The following is a 22,178-nucleotide window of genomic DNA, read 5'->3' on the forward strand; positions in this document are numbered from 1 at the left end:
ACAACTCATTCAAGCTATAACATAATGCACGCTAGCTCGCTCTAATGGTATTAATTATATACGTACGCCAAATGCATACAAATCCAAAGTAGCAGGTATCATCGCCCTTTATACCATGTAAATAATGTGATCATCCATTAATTATATTCAAGAGATCGAACCTTCACATCTCCCTCTATATATAATGATCTCCACCAGTTACATGAATATATGTTCCCATGCAAACTTCTTCATCGTTCAATTCACAAGCTAAGTCCTAGCTATACTGTGTGCCATGGCCTCCAACTTCTTATTTCCTTCTCTGCCTCTTCTACTCTTCCTCCTCCTCACCCACAGCGGGGCGTGGCCGGCGCCGCAGCTCTCCACGGACTTCTACGGCAGGTCGTGTCCCCAAGTGTTTGACACCGTGAGATCGGTAGTCCAATCCGCCATCCAACAGGAGAGGCGGATGGGAGCTTCCCTGCTTCGCCTCCTCTTCCATGATTGTTTTGTTCTAGTAATAATCGATGACTGTGATCATCTATCGATTTGGTCCTTCTCCAATTACTAGCTTAAGTCAATTAACTTTAGTAATTTTGTACGATATATAGGGTTGTGATGCATCGTTGTTGTTAGACGACACGCCGACCTTTAGAGGGGAGAAGACGGCGAAGCCAAACAATAACTCCGTCAGGGGTTTCGAGGTCGTCGATCAGATCAAGGCGGCGGTGGAGAAGGTGTGCCCTGGGGTTGTGTCCTGTGCCGATATCTTGGCAATTACTGCAAGGGACTCTGTTGTCATTGTGAGTATCGTAATTACATTGATTATTTTAAAATAAACTACTGTTTACGTAGCTATAGCTACTAATAATTATTAATTTTAATTTCATAAACTATTCAAGTTGGGAGGGCCTGACTGGGAGGTGAAGCTGGGGAGAAGGGACTCGAGGAAGGCGAGTTTCAAAAAAGCAAACAGGGAAATTCCACCGCCTTTCTTCTCCCTTGCCAATCTTACTGCTTCCTTCGCGAGGAAGGGGCTCTCACTCGGAGACCTGATCGCGCTTTCTGGTTTTACTTTTGACTGATTAGTTTTCTCAAATTGAGCCTAGATCGATCGATCTCCATGTTTTATCAGATCGATCATATTAATTTTGACGTTAATTATTGCTATTATATATATACAACAACGTGCAGGTGCCCACACGATAGGCCTGGCGCAGTGCTTAAACTTCAGAGACCATATCTACAACGACACCGACATCGACAGCTCCTTCGCGAAGATGAGGCAGGCGTATTGCCCCAGAGCCGTTGGCTCCGGCGACAGCATCCTGGCACCGTTGGACCTGCAGACTCCGACAGTGTTCAACAACGATTACTATAACAACCTCGTCGCCTTCAAGGGCCTCCTCCACTCCGATCAGGAGCTCTTCAAAACCATCGGCAGCAACAGCGTGCCCCTGGTCAAGTACTACTCCGGCAACACCGCTGCCTTCTTCAACGACTTCGTCGTGGGGATGATCAAGATGTCCGACATCCGGCCGCTGACCGGCAAGAAGGGCGAGATTAGGAAGAACTGCAGGAAGATGAATTAATTCATTAATGTTTAGGGCATCCATGCATGAACGGGCCACGTTGAAGCTGCTGCCTAAATAATGCTGCTTAATTAAGTTATCTAAATTGCGCTCGATCAAGAGCTGTTGTAATTCCTTAAAGTCGCGTTCAGTTTCAAGTGTTTTCATCTTCTTTGCTCCGTGATCAGTTGTCTGAATTACGCCTTGTGTTTTATACTTAATTTGTTTCACTGTACGTGTTGTGATCCTAAGTGTTGCATAAATAATGTTGAATCCAATGTTGTATAATTTGAGTTAGCAAAATTTGATTGTGAGTTCAAATTTGAGAAATGGACCAGGTGATGTACAGTGTAAACGATTAATTATATAGCCAAAAGAAGAGTAATTAAACAAAGCGTGAATAAAAGGGAAAAAAATACCATAGTTTAGGACCAAAATGATAAATCTACAAGAAGGGATTGATGCATATATATCTAACACATGTTGTGGTCCCTCCACATGGGCCACACTTGGGCTTAGGGTAAAAGCCCACTTTAATTGGTTTTTAATGTGGAAGGCAGCCGCCGCATGCAAGTGGCGAGAGAAAAATAAAGCGGCAGCAAAGCAACGAGAGAGGAAAAAAGGAGAGAGAGAAAGGTTTGCAGATTTTTCCAGCGTAGTCTTGGAAAAACTCAGTTTGCCGGAGTTGAACCGTTGGATCATCGTCAAATTTTGACAGCGTGTTCGTAACTTCTTGGGTCATGTTGCTAAGGGAGAAATTGTACTCGATTATGTCGAGTCAAAGTCAAACTTAGCCTGACATCTTTACTAAACCTTTACCTGAATCCGAGTTTAGTATACTTAGAAGAAAACTAGGTTTATGTTTAGTAGAGTAGGAAAAAGAAATTTGTTTTCAAAAATTCATGCTTTTCAAATCTATTATTAGTACATTTCAAAATGGATTTTCAAAAACTTGGTATGTTTTTAAAAGTTATTTCTTTTTACAAGTTTTCAAAGTTAAGTAAATGGAGATTTTGCCTTAGACTAGAAGCAAACCCCCTAGAAAGCATGTACCTATAGATCTAGGTGGACATCTCACAAAGCACACTAGATACCTTGATTGTGATTGTTAAAACTTAGAACGGTGTGAGATGTATAGGCCTCTAGTCTAAGCAAAACAGATGCTTTAAGTCAGTGCATCAAACCAAAAAGCTTAGACTCTAATTTCAATTGATCAAGTTAAGTGTCCCAAAATAAAAAGACAATCTTTTAAGTTGGGATCAAACACTTATACTTGGCTAACTGGGTCAAGCTACTACTTTCTAGTAGATAGCTAAAACCTAAGTTGGACACTCGCCCCAAAGGAATATTTTTTTGTCTAACTATATTTATTATTTATTAAGCTTGGACTCAACCCAATAGAACCAAATAATTTTTGATTATGTCAAAGGGGGAGAGAATTGAGGTTCAAGTTAAAATTTTGAATTTTTCAAAGTTAAAAGTTTTTCAAAAATTTTCAAGTTAAAATCTTTGGATAAAAGTTTGTTCTGAAAAAGAGAGAAAGCATAAGTTACTTGAAAAAGGGGGAGTGAAGGATTCAGGGGGAGTAACACACATGCATGCATTGAATTTCTATACTTAGCTTATTTATGCAGAATTGTTATACTTGCTTTAAGTTGTGATTTATAACTTAACTTGAAACCTTAAGTTGCCATAATCAAAAAGGGGGAGATTGTTAGTGCAGGAAGCACTAGCAGATCAAACCTGAGTTTTGATTATGGAACTAGGATCAAGTTAAGTATGTGGTTTGGCTAACCAGGTTGAATTGAGCTTGCAGAAAACAGGTTAAGTCCTAGTGCTGCTAGGCATGAAGTCTTGGCAGAGTCAAAGTGCACCAGGCAGAAGTCTGGACTTGGTCAGGAGGACCAAGTTGCAGAAGGACTGGACTTGGTCAGGAGGACCAAGTTGCAGTAGAAGAATGGACTGATCAGGAGGATCAGTTGCATTTCAAGTCCTGGGGGGCAACGACAGAGCCGAGCACAAGTCCAACGGGTCAGGAGGACTCGGTTGGCATCAGGTAAATTCTCCCGAGGGAGTGGGTGAGGACGCGTTCCTACGAGGAACAGTAGGCGCCGGTCTAACCCAGGATCTCACCGGAGATCCGAAGTTAAGACTCGAAGTTGGTTCGGTGAACCGACTTGATCCTTTACATGTTATATTTGAGCTAACTTGTTGTGCAGGAAGGAAAAGCCCGACGAAAGCCAACTCCGGACGAAAAACTTGATTTTTCGGGTCTGGAGTCGACCCAGATGGGCTCTGGAGTCGACTCCAGCCGAATCAGCCTGAATCCGGAAGTCAGCGCGTCGAGGTCTCCGCCAGATCAGCCTGGAGTCGACTCAGGTGAGCTTCTGAGTCGACCCAGAGTCAAATCCTATCGCCGCTGCCGCCACCGCGACTGGAGTCGACCCAGAACGTGATCAGAGTCGACTCAGGAGGGATAAGCGACGAAGCTGATAAAGTTTTATCTGCCACGCACGCTGGAGTCGACCCAGATCTCCATCTGAGTCGACTCAGGTCGGCTATATAAGGAACCCGCGAGCAGCAGCCGGATTCAACAATTCCAAAGCTTCCAAACTCCGTTCCCGCGGCTTCCGTGACTTCCAACTTCGACGTCGGTGCTGTGCCTGATTCAAGCTACTGTTCCGAACACCGAGACGCCGAAATCAAACTCCGGGGAGCGAAAGTTTGGTAACAAAAATTAACGTTGTAATTACATTCTATTTATTCTTTGCACTTGAGTTTTGTAATCGGATTTTCGACACACTTGCTGCCGGAAAGGGGCAAGTGAATTAGTGGATTGCCCAACGTAAACGGTCAAGGACCGTGGGCCTTGGAGTAGCAGCGTTGCGCTGTGAACCAAGTAAAAACAAACCGTGTCAACTCGTCTTTACTTTCTTTCTGTTTCTGCTTCCGCACTTATTATTTAACTGCTTCCGCTTCCGCACTCGGGTTTATTCGAAAAATCGAAAAGCGTGCAAACACGCTATTCACCCCCCCCCCCTCTAGCGTGTTTTCGATCCTACAGTTTGCTATAGTAACTCGCTGCTTCGCTACAGTGAACCCTGAAATTTAAATCCGGTTTGGCTTCTTTCACCTGGTTCGTGCAGAAAAACCCTAGTCGCACTGTTGTTCCTTTACGCGATAAAAACAGGGCCTCCTCTGTTCATCGTCTTGCGGAAACCCTACAACACCATCTCCTTCTTTTCCCCCGGCGTGACACTGCCTTCATTGCTCGCTGTGTCGCGTCCCTTTGTTGGTGTTCGACCGTGATTCTTCCCCTCTGCCAAGCTCGCGATCGGGGGCTTTCCTCTACCGCGATCCTCTGTCGCCGCATCCCAAGGTTGAACCATCAACGCCTGCAGCTAGCCACCGCTTTCGATTTTCCTTCTTCTCGAACGGAAACTCTCGAGCGTTGCCTCGCTCTCTTGCGAGTCCAAGAATCGGGGCTAAGCAAATTCCTAGGCTGCAAAACTAAGGTGAGATTCTGTGTTTACTGTTTGGATTCATGGGGATTGTCGGTTGATGTTGAGTTGGTTGGATCTGTTGAATGAGTTTAGGTTGGTTTGCTGAAGAATTTGGTGGAGTGGACGGTGGTGGAGGAACTGAAGCTGGTCTTGGTGCCGATTTGAGGTAAAAGTCCTGAATATGGTTAGATTTGTGTTGTTGTTGTGATAGAACAGTAGATGGATTCGTTTGGATTATGTGGGGGTTCTGTTGGATCTAGATTTTCTTTGTTGTTGCTTGCAAGGGATGGTCAGGTTTGGTAGATTCGGTCTTGGCAGGTTGTATAAATTCCATTTGATCTATTCAACTTCGTTGGAATTAAGATCCGATTTTTGTTGGATCTATTCGTGTCTATTGAATTGATTTGTTGAGTGTTGAATTCAACTAGGAATTTATGGATCTATTGTGGATTATATGAGGGTTGTTTGCTCCTGTAGGATAAATAGAACAATTGGATTAATTATGTTGATTAAGTTAAAGTTAATTGATTTAGGTGATCAATTGTAGTGAAATTAACTTGTTAACATGAATTGAATCGGGATCTGGTTGGTCAGGTTGGTTGGACCTGTTGACGGATCTGATTCGGGTTGATCCGATTAAGGTTAATTCTAGTTTTGATTAGGGTTTAATTTGTTGTAGAAGTTAAAATACAATCTAGTATTTAGTGGATGTTGTTAATATAATTGCAGGACCTTGACTGTTGATCCTGTTACATATTAGGAGTATTTTTGGGGTTCTTTTATCGACGCTCATCAGATCAGGTGGGTACTCCTGTGCTTGGTCAACACAGGTCTATTCGTAAGTGCTTCCGTTGCTATTTACTTTGTTGATATCATTGTTACCTTGTTGTTTAATACCCTGTTGATTGATCTTGATACTTTCATACAGTCGTATTTTATTTCTGTTCTAGTTGATGTTGATTATGTCTGATTAGATATAGGCCTAACTGTTGAATTGAGCATCATGACATATACATGATAGAAGTAGGTGTGTCGATCATTGTTGTTGTTGACCTCACTTGACACTGTATGATAGTGGCACAAGAGTGAGAGCAATTGTTGCGTTAAGTTGGGTGCAACCAGAATTGGCTAGATAGCCCTCCTGATCCTGCCCACTCCTCACTTGATTAGTAGTGGTTTGTTGATGAAGCATGTTCAGCTTTCCTGTCGTGTGCCCCAGTTCACTGCATTAGGTGAGTGTCTGGGGGTGGCGAGTGCAGACAGTGATCATGCATTCTATATATGCATACGTTTGTTGGTAGTTGTCTTCTGCATTTATTATCATTGCACTTGTTGCACATGACTGTGGTTGTTGCACTGATTCCCATAAGATTGTTTGTATTGCTTGATATCTGTTGTTATTGTATCATATTGATCTTATTCATTGTGTATCGTATGCTATCATGTTGTTTCATTATGTATACATGTGGTTATGCACTTTCATTCTAGTATCCACTAGGTATTGTATACTCACCACCCATACCTTGGGGTTTTTCTTGTTTTCTCCCCAAGTAGCAGGTAAGGATGTCTTTTGGAAGCTTGGAGTTCTGCCAGATTGCTCTATCTCACAGTAGGAGGAGTCACGTTGTTTATGTTCTTTGGGGTTATATTCATTTTTATGCGTTGTGGACTACTTGTCATTTTATTTTCGTAGTGTTTTAGATCCTTTTAGAGGGTGGTTTTGAACTTATGTTCAACTTCGTGTGGACTTGAACCTTAGTAGTTTTCTATTGTGGTATTTCTATTATTATAGATTTATGGAGTTTTATCGTTGCTTGTTGTGAGCACTATCGTAGTGTTTTACGATTTTCGTAGTTATGTGATTGTATGTGCATGTGTTGGATATGTTGTTGTGGCCGTGTTGGCCTTTAATGTTGTAGCCAGTAGTCTATTCATGTGTGTTGTATTAGTATTGGTTATGTGGGCCTTTTATATCACCGTGTATCAGAAAGAGTTGGATTGTTACTAGGGGAGATACTGTCGAAATTTTTCGGACGGCCGCCTCCCAGGACGTGACAATTATTTTGGTATTAGAACTAGGGTTTAGGATTCTTGTGGATTTGTCATTGGATTTTTGGGTCTATCTGGTACCAACTGTTTGGTATCAGAACATACTAGTTGGGTCCTAGGTTGCAAAGTCCGTATTGTTTTTTTGGATTTTTATTGTATGTATTTTTGATTTACTCAATCTAGACTGTGAGATGGGATGGACAGCGGCATGATCTCTCCAAGCGGTTGTAAGTTATTTTTCATATCTGATTCAATTTTAGAAATTAATGGTACTTATCATATCAGGTGATATTATGGCCCCTGTACAAAACCGAGCACGTGGTCGGCCACGGAGGAGACCTACTAGGTTTCTAGAGACGGAGAGAATTGAGGATGTTTTAGACAATTGGGAGCAGAACCGTAATTCTCCAATTGTGGGGTAGATTTCTTAAATTCCGGAAATATCGTTGATGGACCCAGTACCGGCTACTACTAGTAGGACTGTGGATAAGAGCCGGATATCGATGCTGGCAAAGTCAGTAAGCGATCGATTTACACTATTTCATGGGGGATCTGATCCATGGGTGGCACATTCCTGGTTAGAAAGCCTGACAGATACCTTCAACTACATCACGAGTACTGATATAGAGAAAGCTAAATTAGCTATCTACCACTTCCGTGATTAGGCTGTCAGGTGGTGGAAGACGCAGAGGACGATCTTCGGAGAGCAGGATATATCATGATGAGCTTTCAGGGAGGCTTTTGAGTCATAGTACTTCTCAGCAGCCTTCTATTTGGCGTGGCACCAAGAGTTTCTGAATTATAAGCAGGGTGACCATTCAGTCATGGAGTATAACACAGAATTCTCGCGACTTGCCAAGTTCTATCTGCATTTAGTAGCTCTGGATAGTGATCGGATGTTCCAGTTCACCCAAGGATTGACTACCTATATCCGAGTCAGAATGATGGGTTTTCCTGTTAGTTCCTACAAAGAGACGTTAGACCGAGCTTTGCTTATTGAGATGACTCAGCAGCAAGTAGCTCGGAAAAAAGATGCAGAGAGGTCAAAGAATCTGGGTGTACATAAGACTAATCAGAAGTGGCACACTCAGGGATCAGGTTCCCAAGATTTTACGAGACGAAAAAAGGGTAAACGGTGATCTGCAGGATCTTCAAGTGGATTCCAGCAGAATCAGGGGAAGAATGTTATGGAGAAAAAGTATTTTCGGTGTGGATCTGGTAGTCATCAGGTTGCTGATTGTCCCTCAGATCAGACTGTCTGCTATTACTGCAAGCAACCTTGACACATGATCAGGGATTGCACTTTGAGAGCTCAGCTGGAGCTCACTGACACTACCGCTTTCGGATGACGATCTACACAGTCGTGACAGTAGAGGATACCACTGAGGCATAGAGCACCCCATCAGCAAAAGACCTTGCCACCTCCAAGACAGCTATATCAGATATAAGGAAGAGAACATGCAATGTTACTGACAACCCCACAACTAGAGATCTGTTATTCGACGATCCTGGTGCGGTAGTAGTCACCAGCAGTACCATTCTCCTATAGTATGCCATCTCAGTATGTTCACCAGTCGTCACTAGTGCCTCAGAGTCAGCCTCAGCCAGAACAGAGGCAGTCTGCGTCCCATTTAGCTACACAATCGTCTGGGGCAGAGATTGGTCGTGTTTACACCATCACTCAAGAGGAGGTGCAGCTGGCCGACGAATTGGTGATTCGGGGTATGATTTCAGTTTATTCTATATATGCTGATATCTTGATTGATACTGGTAGTTCTCATTCATTTATGTCTAAATTATTCTTTAAAAAAAATGGTAGAATCTCTATGGTTAGATTGTGTAGTCTAGGAGTATCCTTACCTTCAAAGGAAATACTGACTACTAATCAGCAGATCAAGGGATGTCCATTAGATTTCGACGGTCACATACTCACGGTGGATCTTCAGATATTGGATATGGTGAAGTTTGATATTATTCTTGGTATAAACTGGTTAGCCACTTATTATGCTACAATGGATTGTCGATCTTGAGTGGTTACCTTCCGACTTTTGAATTAACCTGCATGGAAATTCGTGGGTACCAAGAGTGATAGAATATCCATTATTTTAGCAATACAAGCACAGAAAATATTAGACAGTGGTTGCCGAGGTTATTTTCTATTTCTGAAACAAACAGAGGAAGATAGTGTTCCTAGTGTGTCCAATGTTCGAATCGTCCACAAGTATCAAGATGTCTTTCTGGACGAACTTCCTGGCTTACCACCACCATGGCAAGTGGAGCTTACTATCGAGGTGATTCTGGGCACAACACCAATGTTTAAGGTTCCATATCATATGGCACCGAAGGAGTTGGAAGAACTTAAGATCTAACTACAGGAGCTTTTGGACCGGGGTTTCATTCGTCCTAGTGTATCACCATGGGGAGCTCCAATTCTATTTGTGAGGAAGAAAGACAGATCTATGAGGTTGTGCATTGATTACCGCCAGTTGAATACGGTTACAATCAAAAACAAGTACCCTTTGCCACATATTAATGACTTATTTGATTAGTTGAAGGATTCCTACGTGTACTCGAAGATTGACTTAAGATCTGGGTACCATCAGCTGAGAGTACAGGATAAGGATGTATAGAAGACAACCTTTCATACTTGTTATGGACACTATGAATTCTTGGTGATGTCATTCGGACTCACTAACACTCTAGCCGCATTTATGGACTTAATGAACCAGGTTTTTCTTGGAATATCTGGATCGGTTTATCACAGTCTTTATCGATGATATTTTGATACACTCTCGATCGGAGGAGGAGCTTGAGCAACATCTTCGTATTGTGTTGGAGACATTACGTCGTGAACAACTATATGTGAAATTCAGTAAGTGTGCGTTCTAATTATCTTCTGTGGGATTTCTCAGACATGTGGTGTCTAGCTGAGGCATTTCTGTAGACCTTAGAAGATTAAAGCAGTTACTAGTTGGGAGCAGTCAAAGTCTGTACATGAAGTGCGTAGTTTTCTTGGTTTGGCTGGCTATTACAGAAGATTTGTAGAGGATTTCTCTCGTATTGCTACACTGCACTCGAAGAGTTCTCCTGGTCAGAGGCTTGTGAGGCTAATTTTTAGGAGCTTAAGCAGTGGTTAGTAAGTGCTCCAATATTGGTGATTCCTTCTGGTGATGACGGATTCATACTGTATACCGATGCGTCCTTCCACAGATTGGGTGTAATGTTGATGTAGCGTGATCGGGTGGTTAGAGAAGGATTTCTCCACCTATGCTACTCTTGAGATCGTCAGCTGAAGGATCACGAGAAGAACTACCCTATTCATGATTTAGAGCTTGTCACTATTATCTTCACACTGAAGAATTGGCGACACTATCTGTACTGAAGGATCACGAGAAGAACTACCCTATTCATGATTTAGAGGTTTTCACCGATCATAAAAGTCTGTCTAAAGTATTTGTTTAAGCAGAAGGAGTTAAACCTCAGATAGAGACGCTGGATGGAGTATCTGAAGGATTATGATTGTACCATCAACTACCATCCAGGGAAAGCTAATGTAGTAGCAGATGCGCTAAGTCAGAAATCCTGTGGAATTCTAGCTAGTCAGTGGGTGGCAGTTACTGATCTGGTCCGATAGTTTTCTGAGTTGGGATTGGTGGAGCTTGACCAGACTCAGCGAGGATTGTTATTTTCCATGATGGCACAGTCACCCATTATAGAGAAGATCAAGTCATCACAGGCTAACAATCAGCATATTCAGTTTATTCGCAGTAGGATGGACTCCATACAGCAGTCATAGTTTTCTTGTGACGCAGATGGGATACTTTGGTTCCAAGGATGACAGTGTGTTCCAGAGCAGCATCTGTGATGGGAACCTGAAATTCCGCTCCGTTGAATTCTTACCAGAAATATATATATATAGTAAAATTAGTTAATAATATTAGTCATAATAATATTATAGAAATATTAAACTATATTATATTATTAAACTGAATGTATATCTTTTAGATTATTGATTGGTAAAAATTCATATTTCATTGATATATAATAAATAATTAAAAATATAGTAATGGATACTATCACATTTACTAATATAAAATTGTTGTAACATTAATAATAAAATAGATTATTATTTAATATTCCATATTATTGGGGTTTGTTGAGAAGGGAATTTTAAAGTAGTATTTTCTTTTGATCGATAGGATTGTCTCCCAATCAATACTAAATGATGAAAAGATGGGTGAGGTGTGACTTTTAGTACTTGACTAAATATAAAAGGGAAGTGCTTTTTTAGTTCTGGGAAGGGCAGGTGTGACTTTTTTATAGAAAAGATAGCTTCTTTTATCTTGTGAGTTCATGCACACAACATATATGATTGATTGACACTCCATTTCTGCCTTTGCAGTCTTTTTTTGTTTTTTGTTTTTTTTTTTTTTGAGGTCACTCCATTCTTAACCTTGTAATTTCTTATTTTGCATATTGTGTGAAAGAACTTCATATCCCTATTTTTCTTATGTAGATATCATTATTTTTTCATTTCTAATATGATAAATGGTTGAAATTTAACTGCCCCCAGCTTTACTTTTTTGCTTTCAGAATAGAGATCGAGTTCAGTTGTTGAAAATGGTAATCTTATTTGTGGCACTGTTTGCATGTGAGAGTATTTCCTTTTGTTCAGGGGGTTGATATTTGTGAGATAATATTTGACCTGCTTTTTGTTTTAATTTCTATAGATTCTGTTATCAGTAAAACTTGTTGATCCGATCTAGCGTCTTTCTATGATCTTTATTTTCTTTTGGTTGGCAGAGTGCGAGACAAATAATTTGGTGAAATTTCTTGTTCCTGTGTAGATAATAAAGCAATAATAAGAAGAGTGGGAATTCTTTTGCCATGATTCTGAGTTCTTTACTCCTTTGTTTTATTGCTGCACAAAAATTTGCATGTGGGGTTTTTTGCCAAAGAATCTAGTGGATGGGAACACAATGGCAGCAGAAAGAGATGGGGGCAGTGACAGCCAGCTTTACCAGATACAAAGCCTTTCTAGGCAAGGATCACTTTACAATTTGACTCTCAATGAAGTTCAGAACCACATAGGGGAGCCTCTTCTTAGCATGAACCTAGATGACCTCCTCAAGACTGTGTTTGCGAGCCAGGCTAATCAGTTATCTGGTGCTGAGGTTGATATGCCAGCTGATCAGCATGCGCCCACTTCTGGTCTCCTTCGTCAGGGTAGCATTACCATGCCATGTGAGTTAAGCAAAAAGACAGTAGATGAAGTGTGGAGGGACATTCAGCAGGAGCAGAAGAATGTTGAGGTGCGGAGATTAGGTCGTGAGAAGCAGCCAACTCTTGGTGAAATGACGCTTGAGGATTTTCTAGTAAAGGCTGGTGTGGTTGCGGACATCCTTGTTGAAGATGGACAGGAATTGATGGAGGATGTTGATCCATTGCCGGACACACAGAATTTTACACGAGGGACAGGTTGGTTGCAGCAATTTCAACAGTCGATGGCTAGTATGGACAAGCAGATGCATGGGCAACAAAGCATGATGGGCACTTATGTATCAAATCGATCACATTCTCATCAAATTAGTACTGGAACTATGTTTGAGGCAATGTTTCCTGAAGGTCAGATAAACATATCATCATCAACACTAGGTGTTTTTCCTGATTCTCAAACACCAGGTAGGAAACGTGGTGCTTCAGAAAAAATCGTGGACAAATTAGCCGAGAGGAGACAGAAAAGGATGATAAAAAATCGGGAGTCTGCTGCACGTTCAAGAGCAAGGAAACAGGTCAGTTCCTACTTATTGCCCCATTAAACTTTTCTTTTTTTCCCTTTATTGTCAATATATTTGCAAGTTACAATTAGGAATTCAGTTCATAAGGAATCACCATAATCTGGAATCCACTACGTTTTTATGCTAGGCATACACTAACGAGCTGGAGAACAAGGTTTCTTGCTTAGAAGAAGAGAATGAGAGGTTAAAAAAACAAAAGGTAGACTCATCTTCATGTATCATGAATTGGATATCTTTCCTTGTTTTGATTTGCCATGATCAGTTATCAATTGACTGATGAAAAATGATACACTACATGAAAAATGTAACATGAAATTTAACATGACACACTCCACTGCATGGATGTGGGCCCCACTATATGGATGTAGGTCCCACTGCATGGAGTGTATCATGTTGAGTTTCATGCTATATTTTTTAATATAGTGTGTCATTGCTCTTTACTGATTTATGCCTTTTTGAATGAATTTCAGTGAGCTCTTTCAATAACTTAATTTCACTTCCATAGTCAGGAGAGTTATTGGAACACTAGGGTTAAATTTGAATGTCTTTTTGACATCTTAACATGATGATGTCAAACAAGTCTAATCAATAGTATTTTATGTCAAAATTATGCCAAAATGACACAAAAGATTATCTCCATTGAAGGCTAAAACTGATTTTTCTTGTTCCCTTTCAGGAGCTGGACGAGTTTGTGTTCTCTGTTCGGCCTCCGGAACCGAGGTATCAACTTCGTCGAACTAGCTCTGCTCCCCTTTAACTTACTTATGCAGACATTGTAGCTCTGAAGAGGCAACCCTAGGTATTGCTCTATCTTTCTTGTCTTCTCATAGTTAAGGTTCCTGCCTGTTCCCTTGTAAATCTGCTTGCTTCATCATCATTAGTTAATGTGTAAATTTCACAACCTAGTAGGTATCTTTTTCTTCCTTCATGTCCATAGTCCTATAGTAACTGCATCTCTGTAACTTTGTAAAGTTGTACTCTATATATTTGTCTGTGGAGTTGTTGTGAATAATTGTTGCAAAATTTATTTTCTTCATGCACTAATCTTTTTCCCCTTTATTTGCCTAGGAAATGAGGGATGATCATTAAAGATGAATAAATTACTTCAAAAAAAGGATTAATTTAGAGAGCGAATGGTTTTAAATCTTAATTATTATTTATATCCATTTGTCTAAAATTATATAAAAAAATAAATAAATTATATTAAATATAGAAAAACTGTCTATTGACTTTACTTGGACTTGTACCCGACGCTGGATAGGCTGATGCTGTTGGATGGGTCGACCTGGGCTTTCAAGTCAAATCAGAGTTTGAAACTGGCCCAATAACTAGGTGACAGCCCAAATACGGCCCAATAAGGTATCATGAGAGAGAGAGAGAGAGAGAGAGAGAGGCCACCTTATCCTTGCGAACCATCTCGGAGTTCGCTAAACCCCTCAGAAAACCTCGCCTCCCCGACGGCGATGGCGCTGCTCTCCGCCTCGTTCCTTCCTCTCTCCGACGCTCGCCGCCTGCGCTTGCACATCTCCAGACCCGCTCCTTTCCTCCGCCCCTCCTACGGGTGGGGCTTCTCGCGGAGGAAGCCCGCCGCCATCTGCGCCAAGGCGATCTCCCTTCGCTCGGCCGAGGACATCGAGACAGTCAACATCGCCGATGATGTCACCCAGGTTCGTGCTCGACTCGTGCATAGTGTTTCGAGTCTTGTTTGATTGGTTAGTGTAGTTCCTGGTCGGCTATTTCTTATGTTTTCCAGATTTCGTTCGCTATTAGTCTGATTTGGTTTTGGAGATTCCATGATTGGCTGCATTGTTTTCTTTTTGGTGGGAGTTTAGTTGGGAGATGATTGTAGTTACCAGTCGATAATCATCCAATCAGTTTAGAAAATGAAGAAAGGGATTTGTTTGTAGATTTCCGCCCAATCATACTGCTGCAGAACAATAAGGAATGCATGTAGAGATCGAATGAATTTAAATCCTGCAGTTGATTTGAAAGCCTTCTGTGATGCTGGTGTCAATATCTGGATATGAATGGTTAATGATTATAACGCCGCCGAAACATAAGGCATTAATCTTGCGACAGATTGCATTTAAATCTTGTGTTGATTCTGAAGCTTTTTTTTAAAAAAATACTGGGAGGTAATTTGTAGATACAAATTGTTAATGAGCACATTCCCAACACAAAATTCCTTGGTTTGTTTCTTGAGGCAAAAATTGTCACCTTCATGACAAAATCAGTCATTTAAAGAGATTGATTAGGAAAATGAGCAACTGACAAATTGCAATGAGTATGACAGAGCATGTGTACAAAAGTAGTAAGTTAAATTTGTTTTGATAAGTTGTATCCATATCAGAATAACTTGGCATACATATGTGGATGCTATTCATGTATGGTGAAGCTCATTGACTAGCTGATTTAGTTCATAGGCCTTGTAATATTCACCTCTTTTCACGTTCTATTGACTCTCTTAACTTCCATACTATTAGTACATAAGTCTTCATTTCCTAAAAGGAACAAAACATTAATGGGAATAAAAAACAGTTAGATGGAGGGCGAGTTATTGTCTCTGGACAACATAGGCATACCTTTATTGCAGAAATAGTCATTGCTGGTGCCATCACAATTCACAAGTGATGAAACTTTTAGGATGAAAAGTTTTATGATATGACAATAACTTGGTCTAAATAAATGAAACATCTTGATTCCCCTACATATCAAGAACCACTTCTATGGGTTATTAGTCCTGTATGCATGCTAAACAAATGATAATGTGAACAATGCCGGGTGAATTTCAATTTGTTTAAACGTTTAGACAGACTTTCTTTGAAAATGTATGTCGTTATTTAAATTGTTTTTTTCCATTCAGAATCTACACCTCAGCAATCATTTTCTTTTATTTGTGTTTGCTATCAGTTAATTGGGAACACACCTATGATTTTTCTCAACAAAGTCGTTGAAGGTTCTGTTGCTAACATTGCTGCCAAGCTCGAATCCATGGAACCTTGCCGCAGTGTCAAGGACAGGTAACATAAAGTTTATTTAACTTGCTGATCTATTATGCTGTTGCTTGGAATGACTTTTTGCTTGTTGACACTTTAACTCACAGAATTGGATGTGGCATGATAAATGATGCTGAAGACAAGGGGTTAATCTTTCCAAAGAAGGTGATCCTTTTAGTTTCTGGCTAAAAGTATTTGCCCTTCTAAATATAATGTATTTGCTATCTTTTTCCTCAGACTATTTTAGTTGAACCCACAAGTGGAAATACTGGGGTTGGTATTGCATTTGCAGCTGCTGCAAGAGGATACAAACTTATAGTAACTATGCCTGCATCAATAAATTTGGAAAGACGTGTGCTTCTTCGTGCCCTTGGAGCAGAGATTGTTTTAACAAATCCAGCTAAGGGAATTAAAGGAGCTGTGGACAAAGCCGAAGAAATAGTTAGTAGAACACCCAATGCATACATGTTTCAGCAGTTTGACAATCCAGCTAATACCAAGGTTCTTGATGGATTACTTCTTTTAAAAAATTGTTGTATTTTTCTAAGATGCATAGTGTAGGTAGATTCTACCTTGTAGCTTTCATTAAAATACCATTTGGATAATACACAGATCCACTTTGAAACCACAGGCCCAGAGATATGGGAGGATACCATGGGTGGTGTTGACATATTTATTGCGAGCATAGGCACTGGAGGGACCATAACAGGTGCAGGGAGTTATCTGAAAATGATGAACAAGGATATCAAGGTAACAGTAGTGTTCTCGCATAAGCTTATTATTAGCTTCATACATTACCAATATTTTTAGTGCAGTGCTAACAGTTGATGTTCTGCAATAAAATTTTATAAAATTAAGGTCTTGCTTTTCAATGCTTTCCAAATAATTGCATATATGCAACATTTTGGGTCATCTATTTGACATGTAAGAGTGTCAGTTTCTGCAATTGAAGTATATGAGATGACCTCACATATATGGCATCAATTTTCAATTGAAATATTGAAGAAATTACACTTATGTTGGAAAACATTTGCTAATTGGACCTACAAAAAAGCTGACATTATAATCCCATATTGAGAATCTATTACCACCATATGCAATGCTATTAGATTTCTTTGATTGTATGCACTTTATTTCTACCTTTTATAAGAATTCTTCAATTGATTGGGAAAACTCAATGTTGAGTTTTAAGCTAGGATTTCCTTAAACCATCATATTATTAGTAATGGTGGTCTTGCAAGAGTTATATATGGCTTAGTATGTCATTACTTTTGATATTCAACCATGTTCAACAATCTTACATTAGTTTTTAAGTAATTCAATTTAGGTTATTGGAGTAGAACCTGCTGAAACCAGTGTTATTTCTGGAGATAATCCAGGTGAATGACAATATCAATACCCTGTCTTTTCATGTGTTCTTTTACTTCCACCTGCTCATGTTTTCTACTTTTCCTGATAAATTAAACAGGTTACATACCAAGCATCCTGGATGTCAAGTTACTTGACGAGGTTATAAAGGTTCGAAGTCTGAGTTAATTCAAATCATTTGATGCTTTCTTTTTAAGATATTCACATTCATCCTCTTTATTCCGATTACTTCAATTACTTTGTGAACGTAGCAGAAATTAGTACCAGTCATCATCAGCAACCTAACTCTCATTGGAGTCATTTGAAATTACAATATGATGGGAAAACCAAACTTTATTTTCTTCTTCTGTTGTTAATATTTGAATGGGCTTGAATCATTGAGTTGTTTGAAGATTGGGTAAATTGGTTTTGGGTGTGAAATTTGGGTTGGATCAATTAACCATTTGTTTAAATCAGTTTTCTGTCATGTCATACAAAATTTATGGGTCAGCATGTCTGTACACTGTTTTGTTTGCTTCAGCGACATGCTGGCAAATAGATCATGAACAATTTTGTGAATGTGTTCGTGAGTACAGATATAGAATGAAATTGTACTGAAGTAAGATCAACATTTCTGGAGCCAAAATACTCCCATTTGAGTTCCCCTTTGAATGTTTTTAGTATTAAAGAATCATAAAATCCATTTCTATCTAGTACCAAAAAGTTGCAAGCCTCTCTCTTTTCTCTCCTTTAACTTCGTCTAATTTGCCTAACAACCTCTTTGCACTGACTGAGTCATTCATTCACCAGATTACCACTGCAGAGGCCATCGATGTTGCAAGGGCGCTGGCACTAGAGGAAGGTTTACTGGTACCTCTTTGAAATCTCGATTCACTGTTTGTTTTCCTGGAACAATTGTAGGAAACAGTAAGGCGACAGGTTTTAAGTGCATATATATCGTCTGAATTTTCTCAGTTCATTTGTAGGTTGGTATATCTTCAGGAGCTGCTGCTGCTGCTGCAATACATGTAGCTAAGAGACCTGAAAATGCAGGGAAGCTAATTGCGGTAATGAATTATTTCTTCTTCCTTTTTTTTCATTATTGACATTTTTTCAACATTTCACAATGTAAAACTAATGGCAATTTAGATGCTTAAGAGGCCATTCTGTGAGTCACCAATTCTACAACTTATGAAACTTGTTTGTTCAACTTTTGAAGGAATTATATTATATTTATAAAATTCAGCACATTTATTTTCTATCAGTGATGCATATTAGAAAAGAAATACATATTAGAAATCAAAGTAAGAGGACATGTAAGTTATCAACTTTCATTATTTCCTAACCTTGAGATCATGCATTTTTAACTCGAAGAGTCTATCCAATCTTGATAATAACCTGATGATGCAATGACCATGTATCTGTGAATCACCACAGGTTATTTTTCCAAGCTTCGGTGAAAGGTACATTTCCACTGTTCTTTTCCATTCGATACATGAGGAAGTCAGGAAGATGCGGAAGAAGTGAGATTTGCATGCCTTGAGGAGACATAACTTCACCATTGCACAAGGAATTGAAGTTTCAGCTGTTGTGCTGTATCGCGGCAAATAATGCAGAAGAACAACCCCATGCCAATGAAACTGATTATTAGCATGGCCAGAGCTGACAGGTGCCTCAAGTGCACAATCTAAAGAAGAGGGATTTATGATCGAACCTGAAGGTTTTAGTACCTGCAACTGTTATCTGATACTTGGTTATAACCTTCAAGTGTTGCGCGACATTTTCGTGCAACACTCACTGACTGATATTGCTTCCTTTCTTAGGTAAATTTAGAATGACATAACAAAATTGTGTATTAACTGTTTCTCAAAAATGTGTTCATTTCATCTTTAAATAATGCACCAAAATCTTGGAAACTTAGCTTGGTTCATCAATGATTCAGCCAGTCCAAAGGTTTCTTTCAGGTAGGAAATAGCACCTGCTTTGTATAGCTGATTCTTCTATACAGTCACAACTTCCAAAAACCTACTAGCCATCCTCATCGAGTCGGCTTCACATGATCATTGTCGAAGCTGCCAATGTAAGACTACAAGACTTCCAATTTGATCTAGTGCCCTGCTCAGAGTTGCCATTTTCACCAATTTGGGAGGTGCTCAGAAGCAGTTGGCTTATGTGCCAAGTTCATAACTTCGATAGAGCTACAACCAGGTACCTTCTGCACTTCACTACGCTCCATCTTTCCTCTCACATCAGTTGCATCGCTCCATTGGTTTGCCATGGCATAGGTGTTCGACAAAAGAACATAATTTCCGCTATTGTTTGGATCCAATTCGTTAAGCTTCTCTGTGGCAATCTCAGCCAAATCTACATTACCGTGCGTGCAGCACGCTGCGAGCAATGTTCTCCATATGATCGGATCAGGGGTAAATGGCATTTCCTTGATGAAATTGTATGCCTTATTCAACTCACCGGAACGACTAAGAAGATCGACCACACATCCGTAGTGTTTCATCTGTGGTTCCACCCCAAAATCTTTCTTCATGCTGTCAAAGTATTTGAGACCTTCCTCGACCGCTCCACTGTGAGCACAAGCAACTAAGATGCCGAGAAAAGAGCCATCATTCGGCCGGAATCCTTCACTCAACATGTCGGAAAACACTTGCAACACTCTACCAGCATAGCCATTCGTTGCAAGTCCCAACATAATTATATTCCAGGACATAGTGTCTCTTTTATCCATCCCCCTAAAGACTTCGAATGCATCCATGATAGATCCACATTTCGAATACATATCGATAAGTGAGTTCGCCGCATAGATATCAACCCTTATATTGTTCTTCCTCATGTAGTCATGAAGCCACCTACCCAGACCGAGTGCACCGAGATGAGCACACGCGGAGAGAACACTTGCAATGACAACCTCATCCGGTTGAATGTTGGTGGCCTTCTGCATCTGCCGAAAGAGTGATAAAGCTTTCGAAAAGTGGTTCGCTTGCGAGTACCCTGTTATCATTGAACTCCAAGATATCAAATCTCTCACAGGCATTGTGTCGAAGATCCTTCTCGCGGAAACTAAATCGCTGGCTTTAGCATAAGTTGTGATCATAGCATTTAGAGTGACTATATTATGGCTTGTCATTTCTTCAAATATCTTTCGAGCATGTTCGACTGACCCCCGTCGACCATAATAATCGATCAAAGTATTTCCCAAGTAAACATCCACCTCTATGTTGTTCTCTCTTATGTACTTGACCATGGATTCGGCCAAGTCCCAAGCTCCCAAGTGAGTACAAGCAGAAACAACCTTCACCATGGTGACCTTGTCGGCCTTGATGTCCTGCATTCGCATCGATTCAAAGAGACGCAATGCGGCTCTCAGGCGACCGTGCAGGCTGCACGCGCAAATCAGTGAGTTCCAGGAAATCAAATTTCTCTCCGGCATTTCGTCGAACACCTTGCTCGCGAGCGACATGTCCCCGCACGCCGAGTACATATGGATCAGTGAATTGGAGACGAAAATGTCGGACGAGAAGCCGAACTTGAGGCAATCGGCGTGTATCCGGCTCCCTTCCCCGGCAGCTGGGACTCTGGCGCAGGCCTTGAGTGCGAAAGGGAAGGTCATGTGATCGATCGGGACGCCCTGTCGCCGCATGCGACCGTAGAAGGCGACGGCGGCCCCGGGAGCGTCGCTCTGCGCGAATCCCCGGATCATGGTGTTCCAAAGGAAGGTGTTCGGCGCTTGGATTCGGTCGAAGAGGCGAAGGGCGAGGGGCAGGTGAGGCGGGGAGAGGGCGTAGGAGAGGAGTACCTTGGAGAGGAGAGGGGAGTGCCTGTGCGAGCCGGTGACGGTGAGGTGGGCGTGGAGCTTCCTGCTGGTTTCCATGGGCGCTGCTGCTCTGCGAGGAGGCGAGCATGGGGCGGCGACCTACAACTTCCCAGGAGCCATTTTCGATCTCCTCGCCTTCCTCGAGGTCGGTTCGTGATGGTCGCGACCTGGCGATGGCTGCTTCCACTCCAGAGTCCAGGGTTTGAACTTGGAGGCCAGGAGAGTATTCGACGGAATGTCCCAAAGAATGGAATAATGATCTAGAGGAAATTCTATTTCACCCCTTGATAGTTTATTCTTTAAAAAATGCCGCCTTAAAAATTATAATATATTACTTACACATCCATCAGTTTGTGTCTGTGCGTGCACCGATAGAAAATTCTGAACACCCAGAATACAAACTGTACTATTTTATAATTATTTTTTAAGTTTTAGAAATTAAATTATAGTATTAAATATAAAAAAATTTAAAATAAAAAAAATTAATTACTCATAAAATGTACGAGATAACAATCCAATTCATCCTAGATTTTTAAAGGTAAAATTTAAATGATTTAATTGTAAATCAAAAAAAAAAAGTACTATTATTTCTATTCCAGACACTCGGAAGTGAGCTGGACATATACATACAAATAAGCACATAGCATATCAGAATTCTATATATATATTTGGTTATTTGTACATGCATCCATGAGTATTTCGTGAACCTCTAATCCTCTTTTTTTTTTGTTAATTTTTTTCTTTTTAATTTTCACTTCCTTCCAGATGAATGTTGCAGAATAATATTTCACTATATATATATATATATATATATTAAAAAAATATAATTATAAATGATAATAATATATTTAAATAGAATATGAATATAATCCTTTAGATATGAAGATGAAAATTGAATATCTAATAGAGATAAAAAAAGATATAATAAATGAAGATTAAAAGGGAGGATATACAATCCAGCCCATTATCATCCATCATGAGAAATCTATTTTTTTTATAATTCAAGTGTAAAAGCTTTATCAATCCGGAGATAAATGACTTTCCCCTTAATTGGTCATAAATTCAAAATACAACTGATGCACTTATAAATCGATCTTTAAAATATTAGT

At 40.2% G+C, this 22,178-nt stretch overlaps 4 protein-coding genes across 4 annotated transcripts; 3 read left to right on the forward strand and 1 right to left on the reverse strand.

The window, feature by feature from the left end:
* Window positions 1-274: 274 nt before the first annotated feature.
* Window positions 275-1,656, forward strand: LOC141841158 (peroxidase 4-like). The gene is made up of 4 exons (XM_074729284.1): window positions 275-496; window positions 591-782; window positions 882-1,047; window positions 1,174-1,656. The coding sequence occupies exons 1-4, from the start codon at window positions 275-277 to the stop codon at window positions 1,569-1,571; spliced, it is 978 nt and encodes a 325-aa protein (XP_074585385.1). The 3' UTR covers window positions 1,572-1,656.
* Window positions 1,657-12,072: 10,416 nt separating this feature from the next.
* On the forward strand, window positions 12,073-13,882 carry LOC141840299 (ABSCISIC ACID-INSENSITIVE 5-like protein 2). Its single transcript, XM_074728240.1, has 3 exons — window positions 12,073-12,894; window positions 13,028-13,099; window positions 13,577-13,882. The coding sequence occupies exons 1-3, from the start codon at window positions 12,082-12,084 to the stop codon at window positions 13,655-13,657; spliced, it is 966 nt and encodes a 321-aa protein (XP_074584341.1). The 5' UTR covers window positions 12,073-12,081; the 3' UTR covers window positions 13,658-13,882.
* Window positions 13,883-14,363: 481 nt separating this feature from the next.
* Window positions 14,364-19,101, forward strand: LOC141838285 (S-sulfo-L-cysteine synthase (O-acetyl-L-serine-dependent), chloroplastic-like). Its single transcript, XM_074725718.1, has 10 exons — window positions 14,364-14,567; window positions 15,811-15,920; window positions 16,004-16,061; window positions 16,134-16,397; window positions 16,509-16,646; window positions 17,224-17,275; window positions 17,365-17,414; window positions 18,054-18,113; window positions 18,230-18,310; window positions 18,681-19,101. Exons 1-10 carry the CDS (start codon window positions 14,364-14,366, stop codon window positions 18,768-18,770), a joined length of 1,107 nt encoding a protein of 368 aa, XP_074581819.1. The 3' UTR covers window positions 18,771-19,101.
* Window positions 19,102-19,377: 276 nt separating this feature from the next.
* Window positions 19,378-21,126, reverse strand: LOC141837625 (pentatricopeptide repeat-containing protein At2g29760, chloroplastic-like). The gene has a single exon (XM_074724998.1). The coding sequence runs from the start codon at window positions 21,124-21,126 to the stop codon at window positions 19,378-19,380; it is 1,749 nt and encodes a 582-aa protein (XP_074581099.1).
* Between the last annotated feature and the right edge of the window lie 1,052 nt (window positions 21,127-22,178).

The sequence above is a fragment of the Curcuma longa genome, chromosome 11 (assembly GCF_044706935.1).
Source record: "Curcuma longa cultivar G26 ecotype Majalengka, Jawa Barat chromosome 11, ITB_CL_G26_1.1, whole genome shotgun sequence".
Classification (NCBI taxonomy): Eukaryota; Viridiplantae; Streptophyta; class Magnoliopsida; order Zingiberales; family Zingiberaceae; genus Curcuma; species Curcuma longa.